Raw genomic sequence first — 21,991 nt, 5'->3', positions numbered from 1 at the left:
CCCATGTTGTAGACATGAGACATGACATTTTGACTTTCTGTCCTCTTTTCCCCCCATGTTGTAGACATGAGACATGACATTTTGACTTTCTGTCCTCTTTTCCCCCCATGTTGTAGACATGAGACATGACATTTTGACTTTCTGTCCTCTTTTCCCCCCATGTTGTAGACATGAGACATGACATTTTGACTTTCTGTCCCCTTTTCCCCATGTTGTAGACATGAGACATGACATTTTGACTTTCTGTCCTCTTTTCCCCCCATGTTGTAGACATGAGACATGACATTTTGACTTTCTGTCCCCTTTCCCCCCATGTTGTAGACATGAGACATGACATTTTGACTTTCTGTCCTCTTTCCCCCCATGTTGTAGACATGAGACATGACATTTTGACTTTCTGTCCCTCTTTCCCCCCATGTTGTAGACATGAGACATGACATTTTGACTTTCTGTCCCCTTTCCCCCCATGTTGTAGACATGAGACATGACATTTTGACTTTCTGTCCCTTTTCCCCCCATGTTGTAGACATGAGACATGACATTTTGACTTTCTGTCCCCTTTTCCCCCCATGTTGTAGACATGAGACATGACATTTTGACTTTCTGTCCCCTTTTCCCCCCATGTTGTAGACATGAGACATGACATTTTGACTTTCTGTCCCCTTTCCCCCCATGTTGTAGACATGAGACATGACATTTTGACTTTCTGTCCTCTTTTCCCCCCATGTTGTAGACATGAGACATGACATTTTGACTTTCTGTCCCCTTTCCCCCCATGTTGTAGACATGAGACATGACATTTTGACTTTCTGTCCCCTTTCCCCCCATGTTGTAGACATGAGACATGACATTTTGACTTTCTGTCCCCTTTTCCCCATGTTGTAGACATGAGACATGACATTTTGACTTTCTGTCCCCTTTCCCCCCATGTTGTAGACATGAGACATGACATTTTGACTTTCTGTCCCCTTTCCCCCCATGTTGTAGACATGAGACATGACATTTTGACTTTCTGTCCCCTTTTCCCCCATGTTGTAGACATGAGACATGACATTTTGACTTTCTGTCCCCTTTCCCCCCATGTTGTAGACATGAGACATGACATTTTGACTTTCTGTCCCCTTTTCCCCCATGTTGCAGACATGAGACATGACATTTTGACTTTCTGTCCCCTTTTCCCCCCATGTTGTAGACATGAGACATGACATTTTGACTTTCTGTCCCCTTTCCCCCCATGTTGTAGACATGAGACATGACATTTTGACTTTCTGTCCCCTTTCCCCCCATGTTGTAGACATGAGACATGACATTTTGACTTTCTGTCCTCTTTTCCCCCATGTTGTAGACATGAGACATGACATTTTGACTTTCTGTCCCTTTTCCCCCATGTTGTAGACATGAGACATGACATTTTGACTTTCTGTCCCCTTTCCCCCCATGTTGTAGACATGAGACATGACATTTTGACTTTCTGTCCCTTTTCCCCCCATGTTGTAGACATGAGACATGACATTTTGACTTTCTGTCCCCTTTCCCCCCATGTTGTAGACATGAGACATGACATTTTGACTTTCTGTCCTCTTTTCCCCCCATGTTGTAGACATGAGACATGACATTTTGACTTTCTGTCCCCTTTCCCCCCATGTTGTAGACATGAGACATGACATTTTGACTTTCTGTCCTCTTTTCCCCCCATGTTGTAGACATGAGACATGACATTTTGACTTTCTGTCCTCTTTCCCCCCATGTTGTAGACATGAGACATGACATTTTGACTTTCTGTCCCCTTTTCCCCCCATGTTGTAGACATGAGACATGACATTTTGACTTTCTGTCCTCTTTCCCCCCATGTTGTAGACATGAGACATGACATTTTGACTTTCTGTCCCCTTTTCCCCCATGTTGTAGACATGAGACATGACATTTTGACTTTCTGTCCCCTTTCCCCCCATGTTGTAGACATGAGACATGACATTTTGACTTTCTGTCCCCTTTCCCCCCATGTTGTAGACATGAGACATGACATTTTGACTTTCTGTCCCCTTTCCCCCCATGTTGTAGACATGAGACATGACATTTTGACTTTCTGTCCCCTTTTCCCCATGTTGTAGACATGAGACATGACATTTTGACTTTCTGTCCTCTTTTCCCCCATGTTGCAGACATGAGACATGACATTTTGACTTTCTGTCCCCTTTCCCCCCATGTTGTAGACATGAGACATGACATTTTGACTTTCTGTCCCTTTTCCCCCCATGTTGTAGACATGAGCCATGACATTTTGACTTTCTGTCCCCTTTTCCCCCCATGTTGTAGACATGAGACATGACATTTTGACTTTCTGTCCCCTTTTCCCCCCATGTTGTAGACATGAGACATGACATTTTGACTTTCTGTCCTCTTTTCCCCATGTTGTAGACATGAGACATGACATTTTGACTTTCTGTCCTCTTTTCCCCATGTTGTAGACATGAGACATGACATTTTGACTTTCTGTCCTCTTTTCCCCATGTTGTAGACATGAGACATGACATTTTGACTTTCTGTCCCCTTTTCCCCCATGTTGTAGACATGAGACATGACATTTTGACTTTCTGTCCCCTTTCCCCCCATGTTGTAGACATGAGACATGACATTTTGACTTTCTGTCCCCTTTCCCCCCATGTTGTAGACATGAGACATGACATTTTGACTTTCTGTCCCCTTTCCCCCCATGTTGTAGACATGAGACATGACATTTTGACTTTCTGTCCCCTTTCCCCCCATGTTGTAGACATGAGACATGACATTTTGACTTTCTGTCCCCTTTTCCCCCCATGTTGTAGACATGAGACATGACATTTTGACTTTCTGTCCCCTTTCCCCCCATGTTGTAGACATGAGGCATGACATTTTGACTTTCTGTCCCCTTTCCCCCCATGTTGTAGACATGAGACATGACATTTTGACTTTCTGTCCCCTTTCCCCCCATGTTGTAGACATGAGACATGACATTTTGACTTTCTGTCCCCTTTCCCCCCATGTTGTAGACATGAGGCATGACATGCGGAACATCAGGCTCACCCCGCGAGAAGCAGTGCAGGATCAACACCATCCTGAGCAAGGAGATCTGCTGGAAGTGATGTACTCTCTCACTCTGGGGGTAAGATATAATTTAAACATCACAGATATAATACATTTCCAACGTGCCCATGATAAAGTTAAAGTACATTAATTTAGTTGGCTGCTTTGAGCAAAACTTGAATGTAATATAACCTATTCTGGGAGCCTGGTGTGTGTGAACTATGTGGAATATGTTGGACCATTTGATTCCCTGAAAACAGGTACTGACAGGTGGTGGGACGAGAACGTTGATCCAGTGCCTCCCACCACCCAAAAAACCCCAGATTGGAATAAAACCTCAAGGTAAGAACAAAAACTAATTTGTGCAAAAACTATTTACAAGATATTTTACAGATGTTCACTGTTGCAGTGCCAACTTCGGGAGCATGCGGTCCTTGAACAACTCCTCTAGTCCAGCATTATGAGTCTGCCAGAGGTTGTCACGCTGGATAGGGATGGTGATGGAGGATTTGATGGTCCAACAAAGAAGCAGGTGTCCTTCCAGTGATGTGGAACTACCTGGTGCTAGTAAGGATGGTCTCCACGGAGGCTATAAGACCCTCCCTCTTTGATATAGAAATCCTTTGACTTCACTGCCTCTTCAATGGTCAGGTTCCTTGCTTGCACCATAGGGATACTTCACCTCCACCACTGCTGTGTTGCCCACCAGACCATCCGGTGAGGCACCCGGGATCCCAGACCCTGTGGCCCAAAGCCCTGACCCCTGCACAGCCATCCCTGTAGCCATTTTTAATGCCATCCTCTTTGTTATCTGTGCCCCACTTTACAGACAACACCCCATCCAACGACTAAACACCTTGAAATGCATTTGTTGTAAGAAAGGTGCTATAACCTTTATTTAACTAGGTAAGTCAGTTAAGAACAAATTCTTATTTACAATGACGGCTTACACTGGCCAAACCCGGACGACGCTGGGCCAATTGTGCGCCGCCCTATGGTACTCCCAATCACGGCCGGTTGTGATACAGCCTGAATTCGAACCAGGGTGTCTGTAGTGACGCCTCAAGCACTGAGATGCAGTGCCTTAGACCGCTGCGCCACTCTGCATTACAGCTGAAGAATATTTAAGTGCAGTTTTCCATAAACCTTTAATTGATAACTTGGGATTTTTGATAACTTGACATATCAATTATATATCGGAAAGGATCCTATACATCAAGACTGTGAATGAATGTACCTCTCCGAATAAATAAATACTGTGACTCTGAAGGTTTGTCTCTGGCCAATAGTATAAATAAATACTGTGCCTCTGGCCAATAGAATAAATAAATACTGTGCCTCTGAAGATTTGTCTCTGGCCAATAGAGGCTGGATGTCTAAAAGTTCATTCTGAATGTCAATAGATTTTTTGATTCATTCTTATCAATGACAACATTCTAGAACTGAGTTATCACTCATCTAAGTCTGGTATCCTGGGTAATCTGGTTGGTGATTTTATAATTTATTATTAACTGTCTCTTCCCTTGTATAAATGTTGACAGCTGTACAGAACACATTGCATTGCTAAGATGCTCAAACTTAACTTAATAGCTACACTCACCAACACAGGATAAACTATATCCCTCATGCTGGCCCTGACCAAACTGCTAAGTTTCCCCTCACTATAGCTGCACTTCTCCACATGGCCAGACTTGGTAGTGGTCCTCTCACTTTGTAACGCTCTTACGCTCATCCTTGAAAAAATGCCATAAGATCTGAAAGACTCCAAAGACGACAGACATACTGTACAAAACAATTATCTAGGCTAGGTAAGTATCTACTGCTCTGCTAACTGGCTAGCTAACGTGTAGTCTGTGGCTAGCTAACGTGTAGTCTGTGGCTAGCTAACGTGTAGTCTGTGGCTAGCTAACGTGTAGTCTGTGGCTAGCTAAGATGTAGTAATAATGCCTCAAAATGTGCAATACTGGTGTATCTTACTTCAAGCAAAACTAAAACAAAGAAATAAAACTTCTGATGCTTTTTTTATTTTTATTCTTTCAAATCAGCACTTACATTCAATTACAACACATTTCAGACATTGTCCCTATTCTTTTCACTTATATCAAATCAAATGTATTTATAAAGCCCTTCTTACATCAGCTGATATCTCAAAGTGCTGTACAGAAACCCAGCGTAAAACCCCAAACAGCAAGCAATGCAGGTGTAGAAGCACGGTGGCTAGGAAAAACTCCATAGAAAGGCCAGAACATAGGAAGAAACCTAGAGAGGAACCAGGCTATGAGGGGTCTATGAGTCCTCTTCTGGCTGTGCCGGGTGGAGATTATAACAGAACATGGCCAAGATGTTCAAATGTTCATAGATGACCAGCAGGGTCAGATAATAATAATCACAGTGGTTGTAGAGGGTGCAACAGGTCAACACCTCAGGAGTAAATGTCAGTTGGCTTTTCATAGCCAATCATTCAGAGTATCTCTACCGCTCCTGCTGTCTCTAGAGAGTTGAAAACAGCAGGTCTGGGACAGGTAGCACGTCCGGTGAACAGGTCAGGGTTCCATAGCCGCAGGCAGAACAGTTGACACTATACATGAACATAAACTAAGTGTAAGTCTGTGCTGCGTGTTTTTTAGTCTGAATCTAGTTGGAACTTTGATCTCTCTACCTGATCTAGTTGTCTGACACGGTTGTAACTGTCTCTGAGGTGTGTCAGGCTCGTACATACAACACCCGCTCTGCCAGTCACATTCTGTTAAAGGTCCCCAAAGCACACACACATCCCTGGGTCGCACCTCTTTTCACGTTCGCTGTAGCTAGCGACTGGAACGAGCTGCAACAAACACTCAAACTGGACAGTTTTATCTCAATCTCTTCATTCAAAGACTCAGTCATGGACACTCTTACTGACAGTTGTGGCTGCTTTGTGTGATGTATTGTTGTCTCTACCTTCTTGCCCTTTGTGCTGTTGTCTGTGCCCAATAATGTTTGTACCATGTTTTGTGTTGCTACCATGTTGTTATGTTGTGTTGCTACCATGCTGTCTTGCTATGTTGTTGTCTTAGGTCTCTCTTTATGTAGTGTTGTGTTGTCTCTCTTGTCGTGATGTGTGTTTTCTCCTATATTTTTATTTTATAATCCGAGGCCTTTTGCCTTCTGGTAGGACGTCATTGTAAATAAGAATTTGTTCTTAACTGACTTGCCCAGTTAAATAAAGGTTAAATAAAACAAGTGTGTGATCTTGTTAGATTTTGACTGATCATCATTATCATCATCATCCACGAGTGTTTGTGATCCCAGAGTCAGCACTAATCTCTGACTCCGTTTGTGAAAATGCTTGTTCGCCCGTCTTCAGTATATTCTTCCATCCAGCGTACGACAGCTGGTTGCCACGTCTCCTCTCTGGAGCCTGAGGTATGTCTGGTAATTGTCTTGTTTGTCTCTCGTAGTTAAACTTTTCTGTTTAAGCTGTCTGTTCTTCAGCTTGTCGTGGATTTGAACGTTCTCTTCAGGAGTCAGTAGGGTGGTAGAGGTTGGCAACTTGTACTTCAGCCGTAGTCCCTTTAGTAGAAGGGGCTGGTGATAACCCTATGCCCTCTAGTGGTGCATTGCAGTACTCCAGTAGCGCTATGTAGAGGTCACTCTTTGTGCCTTTTTAAGCAGGTTCTTGACAGTTTGCACAGTTCTCTCCAACTGTCCATTTGACTGAGCGTGTCCTGGACTGGAAGTTGTGTGCTCGAACTCCCAGCTTTCAGCAAAACATCTAAACTCGGCGCTTGTATATTGTGGACCATTGTCGGAAACGACAACATCTGCTATGCCATGCCTGGCGAATCTAGACTTCAATGCTGTGACGACACCTCTGCTCATAGTTTCAGTCCGTTTGGTGATCTCTGGATATTTGGAGTACTAGTCGACACAGAAGATACTCTGAGACGTTGTAGTGAAACAGATCAGTGCCGATCTTTTCCCACAGTCTTTCTGGTGGATTGTATGGAAGCAATGGCTCTCTCGGGTTGCTGTTCTTGTTGGCGTTACAGACAGCGCACTGAGACACAATGTCCTCAATCTGTGTTGTTTTATCTGTCCTCAATCTGGGTTGACATACCTGGCCAATATAGAATGTCTTTTGCTCTTTCTTTGCACTTGCCTATTCCCAGGTGTGATTCAGGAACTCTATTCAGCATTTTCTTGTCTCAGTTGATTTGGTACAATGAGTTTTGCAGCTTTGAACATCAGTCCTGATGTATAGCTGATTTTCTCCTTGAAAATGTCCAGCATGGATGGATTTCTTTGGGAACCACACTCTTTCACTGGGCCATCCACTCATCGTTGTTACTCTCAGCAGTTGGATTGTGGGATCTTCTACTGTTGCTATCCTGAACGCTTGTAGCTTCTCCTCTGAGATTGGCAGCTGAGGTGTTATCCAGTTTACCTCCAACTCCTCTCCCAGCAGATCTTTGTGTTCGTTGAAGTAGGCTCTACTCAAAGCGTCTGCTATGTGCATTTCTTTGCCTGGCTTGTAGGTGACAGTGAGACTGTATCTTTGAAGTCGGAGCAACATCCTCTGCAGCCTTGAAGGAGCGTGATGCAGCGGCTTCTTGAATATGCTCTCGAGAGGCTAGTGATCACTTTCAACTTGTACCTCTCTGCCATACACGTACTGATGGAACTTCTCACATCCGTAGACTATGGAAAGTAGTTCCTTCTGGATCTGTGCATATCAACGTTGACAGTCTGAGTGATCGAGAGTCATTTACAACAGCTCTACCATCTTGGAGTATGACTGCTCCCATACCTCCTGAACTGGCATCTAGTGACAGTAATGGGGGTTTATTCATGTTGGCGCGTTTGTTGCCAGTCTTTTCAGTAAAAAATAAAAACGTTTTTATGTTTTTGTTCCCAATGCCATTCAGTGTCACTCTCAAGTAGCTTTCTGAGCAGAGCGTTCACCTCAGACAGGTTGGGAATGAATTTGACAAGATTGGTGTAGAATGCACATGAATCTCTGCAGTGCTTGTTTGTCTTCGTGTAGAGGAATCTGCAGCATGGCCCTCACCTTCTCATCATCTGGTTTCAGACCACTGGCCATTAGCATGTGCACCACGGCCCTCACCTCCTCATCATCTGGTTTCAGACCACTGGCCATTAGCATGTGCATCACGGCCCTCACCTCCTCATCATCAGGTTTCAGACCACTGGCCATTAGCATGTGCACCACGGCCCTCACCTCATCATCAGGTTTCAGACCACTGGCCATTAGCATGTCCATCACGGCCTTCACCTCCTCATCATCAGGTTTCAGACCACTCGCCATTAGCATGTGACCACGGCCCTCACCTCCTCATCATCTGGTTTCAGACCACTGGCCATTAGCATGTGACCACGGCCCTCACCTCCTCATCATCTGGTTTCAGACCACTGGCCATTAGCATGTGACCACGGCCCTCACCTCCTCATCATCTGGTTTCAGACCACTGGCCATTAGCATGTGACCACGGCCCTCACCTCCTCATCATCTGGTTTCAGACCACTGGCCATTAGCATGTGACCAATGTACTTTATCTCTGTCGTTACCATTTTACATTTCTTCCTGTTTAGTTTTAGATTGTACCTGCTCGCTCTCTGTAGCAGCTTGACCAGTCTGCGGTCATGTTCCTCCTTAGTTTCACCCCAGACCAACAAATCATCGATGACGTCGACTACTCCATCCAGGACCTTCAATTATCTGTGCCACGGATCTCTGGAACACCTCAGACGCAGATGAGACACCAAAGGGTAAACGCAAGAATCAGATTCAGATGGTTTAATAGTCACATGTACAGGGTTGCAGGTGTGATTGCAGGGTACAGTGAAAATCTTCAGCTTGGAGCTCCAACATGCAGGACTAACGTGAAGTAAAATAATGACAATGGTCCTAAATAGAATTGAACTAGAACTAATGGGTGTGTTGAAGTTACAGATCTTGGAACTTCTCAAAGTAAAAAGTTTAATCTGTCAGAACTCTTGGTTTGCGACCAATACAGAGAATATCTTGGCGTTTGGCATGTTGGATACAACTTCCTCAACAGTGAGCAGTGGGTAGTGTTCCTGTTTGATCGCTTTGTTTATTTTTTATTTTTTAAATGTATTTAAATTGCAGTCTTCTGTCTAATGTATTTTGCGTTATATGTCGGACCACAGTAAGACTAGCGGTCTCCATTGGCTAATGAGGATCCTAATAAATCACATCAAATCTATACATAGCCGGATCTTGTTAGGTTTGTCCACAGTGACCATACTACTAACCCAGTCTGTCACTTCTGTCTGCTTAGTGATTCACTTCCATGTGTCCGTTCTGTTTAGTTCCTCAACGATCTTGTCTTTGAGAGGCACTGGAACCTTTCTCGGGGTGTGTTCAACTGGTGGGTCTAACTGTATATGATGTGGTCCTGGCATGCACCCTAGACCACAAAACAGATCCGAAAAGTCTTTCACTATGTCAATGTCTTTGACTGTGACATCATGTGTTCTCTTCACCATGCTTAGTTTTTGACATTGCTGGAGCATCTCTTTCAATAATCTGTAACTCAACCTTGTGTCTATGTACTTTGGGTCCCGTGTGGCTCAGTTGGTAGAGCATGCTGTTTGCAACGCCAGGGTTGTGGGTTCGATTCCCACGTGGGACCAGTACAGAGAAGAAATGTATGCATTCACTACTGTAAGTCGCTCTGGATAAGAGCGTCTGCTAAATTACTAAAATGTAAATGTTTGTACACACCAGTTCATGATTCCTGACCCAACGGCGACATCTGCTGGCTAGAATAGGTAAGCAGTTTTCAGTTGGACTGCTTCAACTTTTCTCTGTCCAAGCGAATTTAAGATATTACTTTACACACAGCACCCGTGTCAAGCGTGTATGTTACATCTTAGTTGTTTATTCTCAGTCCATTTCTTTTTGTCACTGTCCATATCTACTGACACCCTGGTTCGAATCTTGGCTGTATCACAACCGGACGTAATTGGGAGTCCCATAGAGTGGCGCACAATTGGCCCAGCGCGGTCCGGGGTTGGCCGGTGTAGGCCATCATTGTAAAAAATAATTTGTTCTTAACTGTCTTGCCTAGTTAAATAAAAGGTTAAATTGAAACAAAACAATTTTTTTTATATATCTGCAGTGACAGCATCAATGTGTTTTAATTTTCTAGTCATCTCAACTGCAACTGTGCCTAGGAACATACTGCCATTCTCCTCATTCTGCTCAACGGTGTGCATTATCCTCATTCTGCTCAACGGTGTGTATTATCCTCATTCTGCTCAACGGTGTGCATTCTCCTCATTCTGCTCAACGGTGTGCATTCTCCTCATTCTGCTCAACGGTGTGTATTATCCTCATTCTGCTCAACGGTGTGCATTCTCCTCATTCTGCTCAACGGTGTGTATTATCCTCATTCTGCTCAACGGTGTGCATTCTCCTCATTCTGCTCAACGGTGTGCATTCTCCTCATTCTGCTCAACGGTGTGCATTCTCCTCATTCTGCTCAACGGTGTGCATTCTCCTCATTCTGCTCAACGGTGTGCATTATCCTCATTCTGCTCAACGGTGTGCATTATCCTCGGTTGGCTCTAAGATTCTTCTTTTGGCAGGATTTACATACTTGACCATAGGCTGGGCATTTTCTGTGCTCATGCTTGCAACCACATCTGTTGCAATTTACACACATGTTTAGTTCATCTTGAGCTACACTTTTTATATTGTGTACTTCAACTTCCTCATTGACCATTTTTACCTGACTGGACGTGATTTCACTAGCACAACACACATGAATAGCTTTAGCCAATGTGAGATCTGCCTCTTTCAACAGCCTGTCTCCTTTTCTGTTTCAGCACGGCAATCTTGTCTTTCTCGCCTTCCGCAAATTCAAACCTGTTGCATACCTTGATTGCCTCCTCTCCCACCTCTCCTTTTCAGCAATGCCACTCGCGGTCAGAAACAATTCAAACTTTTGTATCCAAATCTTCCAGTCTTCAGACAAAAATGTCCTTGTAGACACAAGCTAGATGTTGGTTGTAACAGAGCCATCTTCTACTTTTCGCGGTTTATTCTGACACCATGTTATGTTGTTACAATATTAATGAGCCGGACAACAAAGATCTGTCTAGAAGTCTTCAGTTTACTGAAGTACAGTCTGCATACACATTAGTCATGTCACTCATTTTCAGCTACAGATACCTGTATAGTACATCACAGGCACAACGGTCTCTGACCGTTTGCTGGTGAACAGTAGCTGACAGTGTCGACTAGTTATGTGCAGGAGCTTCCTGGTGGAATTTGTAACGTTAGTCTTCATTTTATTTTAATTTTTTAGAGTAAATTGAGGCGAATATATTGAGAACTCACCTTGTCCGAGAGAGAATTGCATGGCTATCAAAACTATACACCAGGATAAGCCTACACGAAACTCACGACCTTAAATGAAGTCTTTCTAAAATCCCAGACGCAAAAATGAATGTGGAAAAAAAACCTTTGAAACCATTAACGGGTTTCACCGCTAGATTTATGGGTATTATGACGCGTCCACTGTGCCAGACTATATGATTCCCATCTCCTCAAAAGTACTGTATCTCCAAAATTATCACAAATCTTTAGTATCTCTGCCCCTGCCTGCTTGCCACAGGGTCATTGCTATCCGGGATCCTTTGGACGTCCATACCCGGCATTGAATATGAAATGTAAAATGGTTATGGTTACGGTAGGGGTTTTAGAGTAGGGACAAAGATATGTATAGCCCCGTCTGTCTGTCTCTGTCTGTCTGTCTGTCTGTCTGTCTGTCTGTCGTGTGTGTGTGTGTGTGTGTTAGGGACGTCCCAATGGTTCCGGATAGCACTGACACTTGCCACAGAGGCTTGTAGCCAATGAAAACTACCTCGGGAGTTTAAATGTCCGTTGAGCAAACCAACGCTAAAATGGGGGAAAGAGGCTTGGGCTGTATTTGAAAATGTGTAAATTATGCAACAACAAAAAAATATTTGCAGTTTATATGATATTAGCATACATTCCTGATATCAATACAACGTTTGATATATACACTAAACCTGTACTATGGATTTCACGATAAGAACGTTTTACTTAACCCCCCCACCATTATCATGTTGGTATCTTCCCATGTCAAAGTTGACGTGCTTCACTGTCATGTCTTTGTTGCTTCAATGCTAGCAAGTCCAGTGCGAAAGTGATTGAACACAATCGTTTTTAAGAAAGAAAAAACAAATTCAACCATTTCTGTAATAGGTATGTATGCATTTTATGAATTACATATGATTTGTATTCATTTGACAACGAACCAGCTCATTGCTAGCTAGCAAGTCATTCATCCATGCTAATTAGCGAAATAGCTAGCTAGCTTGCTTGCTAACATAGTTAGCTAACGTTAACCAGCAAATAGCTATGCTATCTTGACTATCCATAATGACTTTTAATACGCCAAATCCAGTGGGTTAGCCAACATTGATGTTGATTTAAAGTATACAATAGACGAAGTCGGAGTTAGAATGTGTGTTGGCTGTTTACTTTGTTGACAAAGTAGCGCTGGTTGTCTGCTAACGTAAGCTAGCTAGCTGCCAAAGCGCCTCCACTTGTCTAGGACAAATATCCTTTTTGAGTTCTCTCCCCGATACACTGTTGCTAATTCTACAAAGCCAGGCAGTTTACAAGAATGATGTGCTATATCCAAATCAGAATATTAATGTCTCATCAACATGAATATTGATCTATCTAACAAAGTAAATCCAAGATGGAAGAAAAGCTGTATGGATCAGTGCCTGTCCCTTCGGAATATCTTCAACAGTGGTGAGTTCTTACCCCGTCAAAAAAAGAAGCCCAGGACATTTTGAACGAACTCCCCCCCCCCCCCCTGAATGGCAAAATGTTATGAATCTGAAATAACAGCATGTTTTTGTTTTGTTTGCATCTGATGGATTGTGCTATCTGAATCACCTAAATGCTTTGAATTGAGTTTACCACAGAATGACCTGTCTTTACTTGCAAGCCTAGATAATTGTGAGAATGAATTATGAGAACGAATTATGAGAACGAATTGTGCAATTAATACTATCAAGACAGTTATGATAAAAATGTGTGTGTGTATGTGTACACTGGCCAAACCCGGATGGCGCCGGGCCAATTTTACGCCAACATATATATTTTTTAAATTCTATTTCACCTTTATTTAACCAGGTAGGCAAGTTGAGAACAAGTTCTCATTTACAACTGCGACCTGGCCAAGATAAAGCAAGCAGTTTGACACATACAACAACACAGAGTTACACATGGAGTAAAACAAACATAGTCAATAATATATTAGAAAAATACATCTATATACAATGTGAGCAAATGAGGTGAGATAAGGGAGGTAAAGGCAAAAAAGGCCATGGTGGCAAAGTAAATACAATATAGCAAGTAAAACACTGGAATGGTAGATTTGCAGTGGAAGAAAGTGCAAAGTAGAAATAGAAATAATGGGGTGCAAAGGAGCAAAATAAATAAATACAGTAGGGGAAGTGGTAGATGTTTGGGCTAAATTATAGATGGGCTATGTACAGGTGCAGTGATCTGTGAGCTGCTCTGACAGCTGGTGCTTAAAGCTAGTGAGGGAGATAAGTGTATGTGTATACATACATACATACATACATACCACACACTGGCTTTCCAGTCCAGTTCAGCCTCATCTAGGAAACTTTGAACGTGCAGGTGGTATAGGCAATAACTGGTTGCTTCTATGCTGTAGAAGCTGTGTCTACTGTAAGCTACCTTGTGAATATGGCGGAGGCAGGCCTACCTTTTCTGGACCTTCTGGTACCTTTGAGGAGTCTGGGATTCTGAATGTCCTCGAGGGCATGGTGTATTTCTTTTACAGGACTCACAAATATATTTACAATATTAATACTGGGGCTCTCACTGCAATATATTTTGGCTGTAGAATTAATACTGAGGGTCCTTTTCTTTTGTCTTCCTTGTACAGGATTCAGTCAGCTCAACAGCTTCAGGCTCTGCAGGGCCAGTATCCGGGCATCAACCATCACCACAGTCCTCACTACACAGAGGAACCAAGAGAGGAGAGAGTCATGGCGCATGCACATATGGCTGTCAATGATGAGCTCATGGCTCAGCAAGAACCTGCCAACTTAGTGAAAGGTACCCTGCTTCTTCATTTCCACAGAGCTGTATTTCAATAACAATAAGGACATGATCCTCAATGTATTGCTGGCCCAATGGATTTGAAGTTGATTCATTTGTGGGAGAAGTGTTCTTTTTGATGCATTTCCCCACAGATTAAAAACAAATGTAACTCTGTTGTTTGTGTTGAACTGCTTTGCTTTATCTTGGCCAGGTCGTAGTTGTAAATGAGAACTTGTTCTCAACTGGCCTACCTGGTTAAATAAAGGTGAAAAAAAAAATGCCTCATCAACATTGTTGGGAAGGTTAACACCAAGGTGATTGGGAGTTCTCTCTACCTCTTGCAGCTCCAGCGAAAAAGAGAGGGAGAACGGCACAACCAAAGGAACCCAAGCCACCCAAAATGCCCAAGCCACCCAAGGAGCCCAAGGCCAAACCGGGCCCCAAGCCCAAGAAAGGCAAGGAGGGTCAAGAGGCTGACGGCACGCAGGAGAAGATGGACGAGACCGTCCAGAAGGTCAGGAAGAAACGAGACCGATTCAAGGGCATGACGGAGGATGAGGTCATGAGCAGAACTCTGACTGACATCCTTGACTACAACTTGGACTATGTCATTGTGAGTTCTACCAGTGTCACTTTATGCCAGACATTATTATTAATGATATGAGACTGAAAATCAAGCTACCTTGATTTGTCCAATAAGAAATACTCATTTGTTTTCAGCTGCGTGCCCTAACGCAGTGTTTCCCAACACTGGTCCTTCAGTACCCACAACAATACACATGTTTATTGTAACCCTGGACAAGCACACCTGATTCAACTTGTCAACTAATCATCAAGCCCTCAATGAGTTGAATGAGGTGTGTTTGTCCAGGGCTACAGTTAAACTGTCCACTGTTGGTGGGTACTGTAGAACCAGTGTTGGGAAACACTGCCCTAATGAACACAACCCAGTAGCATGATGTGAATCTCTCTCTCTTTGTTCTAGATTGGAATCAACCCAGGACTGGTGGCAGCCTATGTTGGACGATGGTTCCCTGGCCCTGGAAACCATTTCTGTAAGTTGCTTTAGTAGATATTTAGTCATGATTTGGTGTGTGAACAGCTGTCAGGAACTCTTATTTTGAAAATATCTTTCATTACCTCGACACCGTTTATGAATCAACCGAAATCGCAAAACTTTAAATTCAAGGCATCTTAACTGCACTGTTTTCCTATGCTTAGGGAGCAGAGCATTACAAAGTTGACCTCAATTTCAGAATAATAATGGTATGACAAATTGAATGAAAACTTGTCCTCATCAGGGAAGTGCCTGTTCTTGTCTGGATTCACTGATGAGCAGCTCAACCACATGAGCGACACCAGCCTGCCAGCGAAATATAAGATCGGTTTCACCAACATGGTGGCAAGGACAACGCCTGGAAGCAAAGACCTCTCAACGTGAGCTTAGGAAGAAAATAATCAAATCCTTAAGTCAGTCAGCAATGTGCTGAGAAATGACGAGTGAGACAATACAGAGTAAATGTCAAACAGTGGCCACACAGCAAGCTGTATTCACATATAGATGGAATACAATGTTTGACTCGCATCTTATGTTAATTCACAGCAAAGAGCTACGTGAGGGTGCCTTAATTCTTGTCGAAAAGCTGAAGAAGTACAAGCCTCTAATAGCTGTTTTCAATGGAAAATGTAAGTAGCCACAAAAACCCTGCTAGAGAGGAGAAAATGCCAGTTGCAAGACCTTTCCATTGAAATTCCATATTAAGTGTTGAAATTGTTTATTTTCAGGTATCTATGAAATGTTCTGCAGAGAGATGTTTGGAAAAAAACCCAAGAAACTTGACTTTGGTCTGCAGCCACACAAGATACCTGACTGTGAAGTGGTAAGGGATTCTGCTTCCTGGTTGTCTGATGTGGTAAGGGCTCTGCTACCTGGTAGTCTGATGTGGTAAGGGGTCTGCTACCTGGTAGTCTGATGTGGTAAGGGCTCTGCTTCCTGGTAGTCTGATGTGGTAAGGGCTCTGCTACCTGGTAGTCTGATGTGGTAAGGGCTCTGCTACCTGGTAGTCTGATGTGGTAAGGGCTCTGCTTCCTGGTAGTCAGATGTGGTAAGGGCTCTGCTACCTGGTAGTCTGACGTACAAGACTTCCTGTTCGTGGTTTATTGGGGGTGTGGCTTTCAGTTAGTTATTTTTGGCCACCCATCCCATGAAAGTGAATGTCATTCCAGTGCACTGCTTGCTATGAATTCTATATGATGGTGCATGTTTAGGTAAAAAGACACTGACGAGTAGAGCGTAATATCTTTCTTTTTCTTTGGCTCAATCTGATTGGGTGGGCCTGACTCCCCAGTGGGTTGGCCCAGGCCTGTGCGGGTGATTATTAACCCCCAAGAGTTGATTGATGCACCGGTGCATCATAGTAACATAATAAAACAATGGCCATCTAAATCAGTTAGTTTATGGTAGAGAGATGTTGTTGCATTGTTGTTGCATTGGATCCGTCTCAATCCACCGCCGATGTGGAACTTCTGCATCCGCGGTGAAAGGTGGCGGAGCTAGAGCAGTGTTTGTCAGACCATGAGACATCCCGAAAATCACTTCTCACCAAAACGTATGTAGAATATTATTACCACTAATGTGATCCCACTGTGGAAAGGGGAGATTCTCACGAACAGTATGGTGTTCTCCGTTTTGCTCTAAGACCACCACAAGTGTCACGGGACTCGTCTGAAGGTAACCTGGTACCCGTTTATTTTTTTTTTTTATTTTTTTTAATGAATGGAAGTATCAATCAAATCAATCATTTATTTATAAATCCCTTTTTACACCAGCAGATGTCAGTGCTTATACAGAAACCCAACCTAAAACCCCAAACAGCAAGCAATGCAGATGTGGCTAGGAAAAACTCCCTAGAAAGACAGGAACCTAGGAAGAAACCTAGAGATGAACCAGGCTCTGAGGGGTGGCCAGTCCTCTTCTGGCTGTACCAGGTGGAGATTGAAGGTACCCAAAAAAGGGGTTAAATATGTGGGGTAAAAACTAAAATATTTCCTGAGCTTTTTTATGCCTCTTAGATATAGGACAAACACTTCAAAACCTTATTCCTTATGATACATTTTTTTACTGTCTTTTTTTGCCACTTTATGAATTCAATGCGTTTCTCTGGCGTATAGTAGTTAAAGCCAAAATCTATATTATCTTTTTTTACATTTTTATTAACTAAATGGGTCTTAAAATGTAAAATCGAATTACTCAATGATCCATAGTATGACCATCTTAAAACAATTCCATGTCGGCTTTGAACACCTCACGGCTAAGACTTTTTAAAGAATGAACTATGATCATTGGTCATTGGGCATACAGAGGAAGTACAGTACCCTTCCCCTTGTTGAAATGACACCGTATAACCCTGCCCTCTCCCCTACAGGCGTTGTATCTGATGCCGTCGTCCAGCGCCCGCTGTGCCCAGTTCCCCCGTGCCCAGGACAAAGTACACTTCTACATCAAGCTGAGGGAATTAAGAGACCAGCTCAGGGGCGTGGCCAGAACGGACGACATTCAGGAGTTGGAGTACACCTTTGACCTGGGATTGGCCAAGGGTAAGAGAACATACTGCAGAGTGCTCTGAGTATTCAAATACATTTACATGAAGTACATAGTTAACATTAACATTTAAATTATTATAAAAAGGTACAATGTTGAAATGAAAAGCATCACAGTTCTGCCCAGTCTCATGAGCTGTATGAGAACAGTCTTGTTCACCAGATACATGGTAACAGTTTGTTTGTTCCATAGAAATACCTCAAATTTAATTCTGTGTTGTTTCTCCCCCCCCCCTACAGAGGACGCCAAGAGGATGGCGATTAAAGAGGAGGCATACGACCCGGGCTACGAGGCGGCCTTCGGTGGAGCATATGGCGAGGGTGGGCCTGGGCCTGAGGAGGGCCAGAGCAACGGCAACGGGCACTGTAACTTCTCGTCGGCTGAAAACACAGGTCAGCACAGAGATGCCTGGATGGACCATAGAACTAGGATTAGCAGTAACTAGTTCTATGGTATAGGCTCCCCACAGCAGGGTTCTCCTCCAGGATTCTTGATACACACCTCTGCTGAGTACGGCCGGGTGGAGGACCGGAGCGCCCCTCTTTTAACTCATATCTTTTCATTTTTTAACACCTGTAACTGTCATCATCTGCAATCTAGAGCAACAACAACAAATGTCCTGAGATGATAACATAAAGTAATGATTGTGTTCCATTCTTTGGGGAGAACCCTGCCACAGGACACTCGTCTTTAAAAATGGCACTTAACACAAATTACTAAAATATTGAAACATCCTCACCTTGAAATTAGTGTAGATTCCAGGAGGTATTGTGATCCACACACTGGATGTGTATGTACCCTGAATTCCTCCTCCCTGGACACTGTTACCTGTCTGTGTTGGAGAGCTGTCAGTAATATGGCTGATATTCTAGCCAGCCTATCAGAAGGAAACAGTGAAGTGCCATATTGTGTATTCCTGTCCAAGATGTTCAGCAAGTTAGCAAACTAAATGCACAGCTGGAGCCCTGAGATGGATATCATTTATTTGACACATCTTACATAGTTAACTTGTAGTTACAAGCAGTGGCGTAGTGCGCACCCCAGCGAGGTTGGGGGGGATGAAAATCATACCTTCAGTAATACCCTGGTATACGGTATATCGTCCCAGTCTATTAAAGAATAAGAGGACTGCTGTGGTCTGTAATGTACCTAGGAGACACATGCCAGAGACTACAGATGAAAAATGAGCTATCCAGCTAAATCTGGTGCAATGACATGTTGTACATGGTCCCTGACAAATAAACCATGAACACCAGGGTCCAGGGACAACCGTAGTCAGCCAGCCCAATAAACACCAGGGAATACCGTAGTCAGCCAGCCCAATAAACACCAGGGACAACCGTAGTCAGCCAGCCCAATAAACACCAGGGAGTACCGTAGTCAGCCAGCCCAATAAACACCAGGGACAACCGTAGTCAGCCAGCCCAATAAACACCAGGGAGTACCGTAGTCAGCCAGCCCAATAAACACCAGGGAGTACCGTAGTCAGCCAGCCCAATAAACACCAGGGAGTACCGTAGTCAGCCAGCCCAATAAACACCAGGGACAACCGTAGTCAGCCAGGCCAATAAACACCAGGGAGTACCGTAGTCAGCCAGGCCAATAAACACCAGGGACAACCGTAGTCAGCCAGCCAGCCCAATAAACACCAGGGACAACCGTAGTCAGCCAGCCAGCCCAATAAACACCAGGGACAACCGTAGTCAGCCAGCCAGCCCAATAAACACCAGGGACAACCGTAGTCAGCCAGCCAGCCCAATAAACACCAGGGACAACCGTAGTCAGCCAGCCAGCCCAATAAACACCAGGGACAACCGTAGTCAGCCAGCCAGCCCAATAAACACCAGGGACAACCGTAGTCAGCCAGCCAGCCCAATAAACACCAGGGACAACCGTAGTCAGCCAGCCAGCCCAATAAACACCAGGGACAACCGTAGTCAGCCAGCCAGCCCAATAAACACCAGGGACAACCGTAGTCAGCCAGCCAGCCCAATAAACACCAGGGACAACCGTAGTCAGCCAGCCAGCCCAATAAACACCAGGGACAACCGTAGTCAGCCAGCCAGCCCAATAAACACCAGGGACAACCGTAGTCAGCCAGCCAGCCCAATAAACACCAGGGACAACCGTAGTCAGCCAGCCAGCCCAATAAACACCAGGGACAACCGTAGTCAGCCAGCCAGCCCAATAAACACCAGGGACAACCGTAGTCAGCCAGCCAGCCCAATAAACACCAGGGACAACCGTAGTCAGCCAGCCAGCCCAATAAACACCAGGGACAACCGTAGTCAGCCAGCCAGCCCAATAAACACCAGGGACAACCGTAGTCAGCCAGCCAGCCCAATAAACACCAGGGACAACCGTAGTCAGCCAGCCAGCCCAATAAACACCAGGGACAACCGTAGTCAGCCAGCCAGCCCAATAAACACCAGGGACAACCGTAGTCAGCCAGCCAGCCAGCCCAATAAACACCAGGGACAACCGTAGTCAGCCAGCCAGCCAGCCCAATAAACACCAGGGACAACCGTAGTCAGCCAGCCCAATAAACACCAGGGACAACCGTAGTCAGCCAGGCCAATAAACACCAGGGAGTACCATAGTCAGCCAGCCCAATAAACACCAGGGAGTACCGTAGTCAGCCAGCCCAATAAACACCAGGGACAACCGTAGTCAGCCAGGCCAATAAACACCAGGGAGTACCGTAGTCAGCCAGGCCAATAAACACCAGGGACAACCGTAGTCAGCCAGCCAGCCCAATAAACACCAGGGACAACCGTAGTCAGCCAGGCCAATAAACACCAGGGACAACCGTAGTCAGCCAGCCAGCCCAATAAACACCAGGGACAACCGTAGTCAGCCAGCCAGCCCAATAAACACCAGGGACAACCGTAGTCAGCCAGCCAGCCCAATAAACACCAGGGACAACCGTAGTCAGCCAGCCAGCCCAATAAACACCAGGGACAACCGTAGTCAGCCAGCCAGCCCAATAAACACCAGGGACAACCGTAGTCAGCCAGCCAGCCCAATAAACACCAGGGACAACCGTAGTCAGCCAGCCAGCCCAATAAACACCAGGGACAACCGTAGTCAGCCATCCAGCCCAATAAACACCAGGGACAACCGTAGTCAGCCAGCCAGCCAGCCCAATAAACACCAGGGACAACCGTAGTCAGCCAGCCAGCCAGCCCAATAAACACCAGGGACAACCGTAGTCAGCCAGCCCAATAAACACCAGGGACAACCGTAGTCAGCCAGGCCAATAAACACCAGGGTCCAGTGATTTGTAGTGGACGGGTTTATCTATGGCCTAGGTAACATGGTCCAGTCACCTCAGAGGTTATTTTATTCTAGTTTCAGACGCTGTCGACAAGGCAGACACTTCCCAACTTCCTGCCTCCACCACCGCTGCTACAGAGGGACAACTCCCGGACGGACAGTGGATGATGCAGTCTTTTGCTGATCAGATTCCAGACATTGGTGGCTCTAAAGAGCCCCAGGCATGGGCGGGCAATGTATAAGGAAGGTGATAGGGCTACTAACGAGCCCTATCTGGACGTACAGAGACCTCAACCCACACATCCTTAATCTCCTCCTTCAACAAGACGCTGCACCTCAGTTTGAAGACTCAAATTGTAGCCTTTTCATTATTTGTCAAGTTGTATTAGCCATTTTAGGGATTTACATGTTTAACTACTTGATAGATGGAATTTTCTAAATTGATAATTGAGGATTTTTTGAATATTAGCATATTTTATCCTGTTTTGTCATATCATGTGTGTTTTGATTGCCCTCAAGGCGGTCTTTTAAATATGTGAAATCAGGGACAATGATTCTTGATTGTCTTTGGAGATAGTCACCTATTTAAACCTTTTGGTTATTTTGTCACACTGTACTTGTCCACAGGACGGAGCAGTAGGTGTAAGCAAAGCGGGACACTGTTCTGATAGTACAAATAGCCCTAAATCAGACTTTTACACATGAACAGTCAGTCCCAAATGAACCTGTGGCAAAACACACACTGTATGCTACTGGAAGTCATGCATGGTGAAGTTTAGGATTAGCTAGTATTCTAATTGTATTCATTCTGTGCCTTTTTTGAGGAGAACAGGTACTGAGTGACATGTGAACAAACTAAACATGGTCAAAAAGTGATTCCACAGAGGGATGTTTTAGCAATT

The 21,991-nt window shown here is 44.4% G+C and overlaps 1 protein-coding gene across 3 annotated transcripts; it reads left to right on the top strand.

The window, feature by feature from the left end:
- Window positions 1-12,196: 12,196 nt before the first annotated feature.
- On the top strand, window positions 12,197-21,602 carry LOC106584663 (G/T mismatch-specific thymine DNA glycosylase). Of its 3 annotated transcripts, none has more exons than XM_014170164.3 (11): window positions 12,197-12,325; window positions 12,818-12,883; window positions 14,055-14,227; window positions 14,557-14,825; window positions 15,198-15,267; window positions 15,514-15,649; window positions 15,816-15,898; window positions 15,998-16,092; window positions 17,638-17,809; window positions 18,053-18,205; window positions 21,165-21,602. In XM_014170164.3, the coding sequence occupies exons 2-11, from the start codon at window positions 12,828-12,830 to the stop codon at window positions 21,329-21,331; spliced, it is 1,374 nt and encodes a 457-aa protein (XP_014025639.2). In that variant the 5' UTR covers window positions 12,197-12,325; window positions 12,818-12,827; the 3' UTR covers window positions 21,332-21,602. The 3 variants fall into 3 exon arrangements, with proteins under 3 accessions (XP_014025639.2, XP_082824273.1, XP_014025640.2); XM_082968147.1 differs by lacking the exon at window positions 21,165-21,602 and adding an exon at window positions 17,045-17,213; XM_014170165.3 differs by lacking the exon at window positions 12,818-12,883 and having other exon boundaries at window positions 12,205-12,325.
- The last annotated feature ends 389 nt before the right edge of the window (window positions 21,603-21,991 follow it).

Source organism: Salmo salar, chromosome 23, assembly GCF_965601325.2.
Source record: "Salmo salar chromosome 23, fSalSal1, whole genome shotgun sequence".
Lineage (NCBI taxonomy): Eukaryota > Metazoa > Chordata > Actinopteri > Salmoniformes > Salmonidae > Salmo > Salmo salar.
The sequence above is the reverse complement of the archived record's forward strand: the minus strand, read 5'-3'. Positions and strand labels throughout refer to the sequence as shown.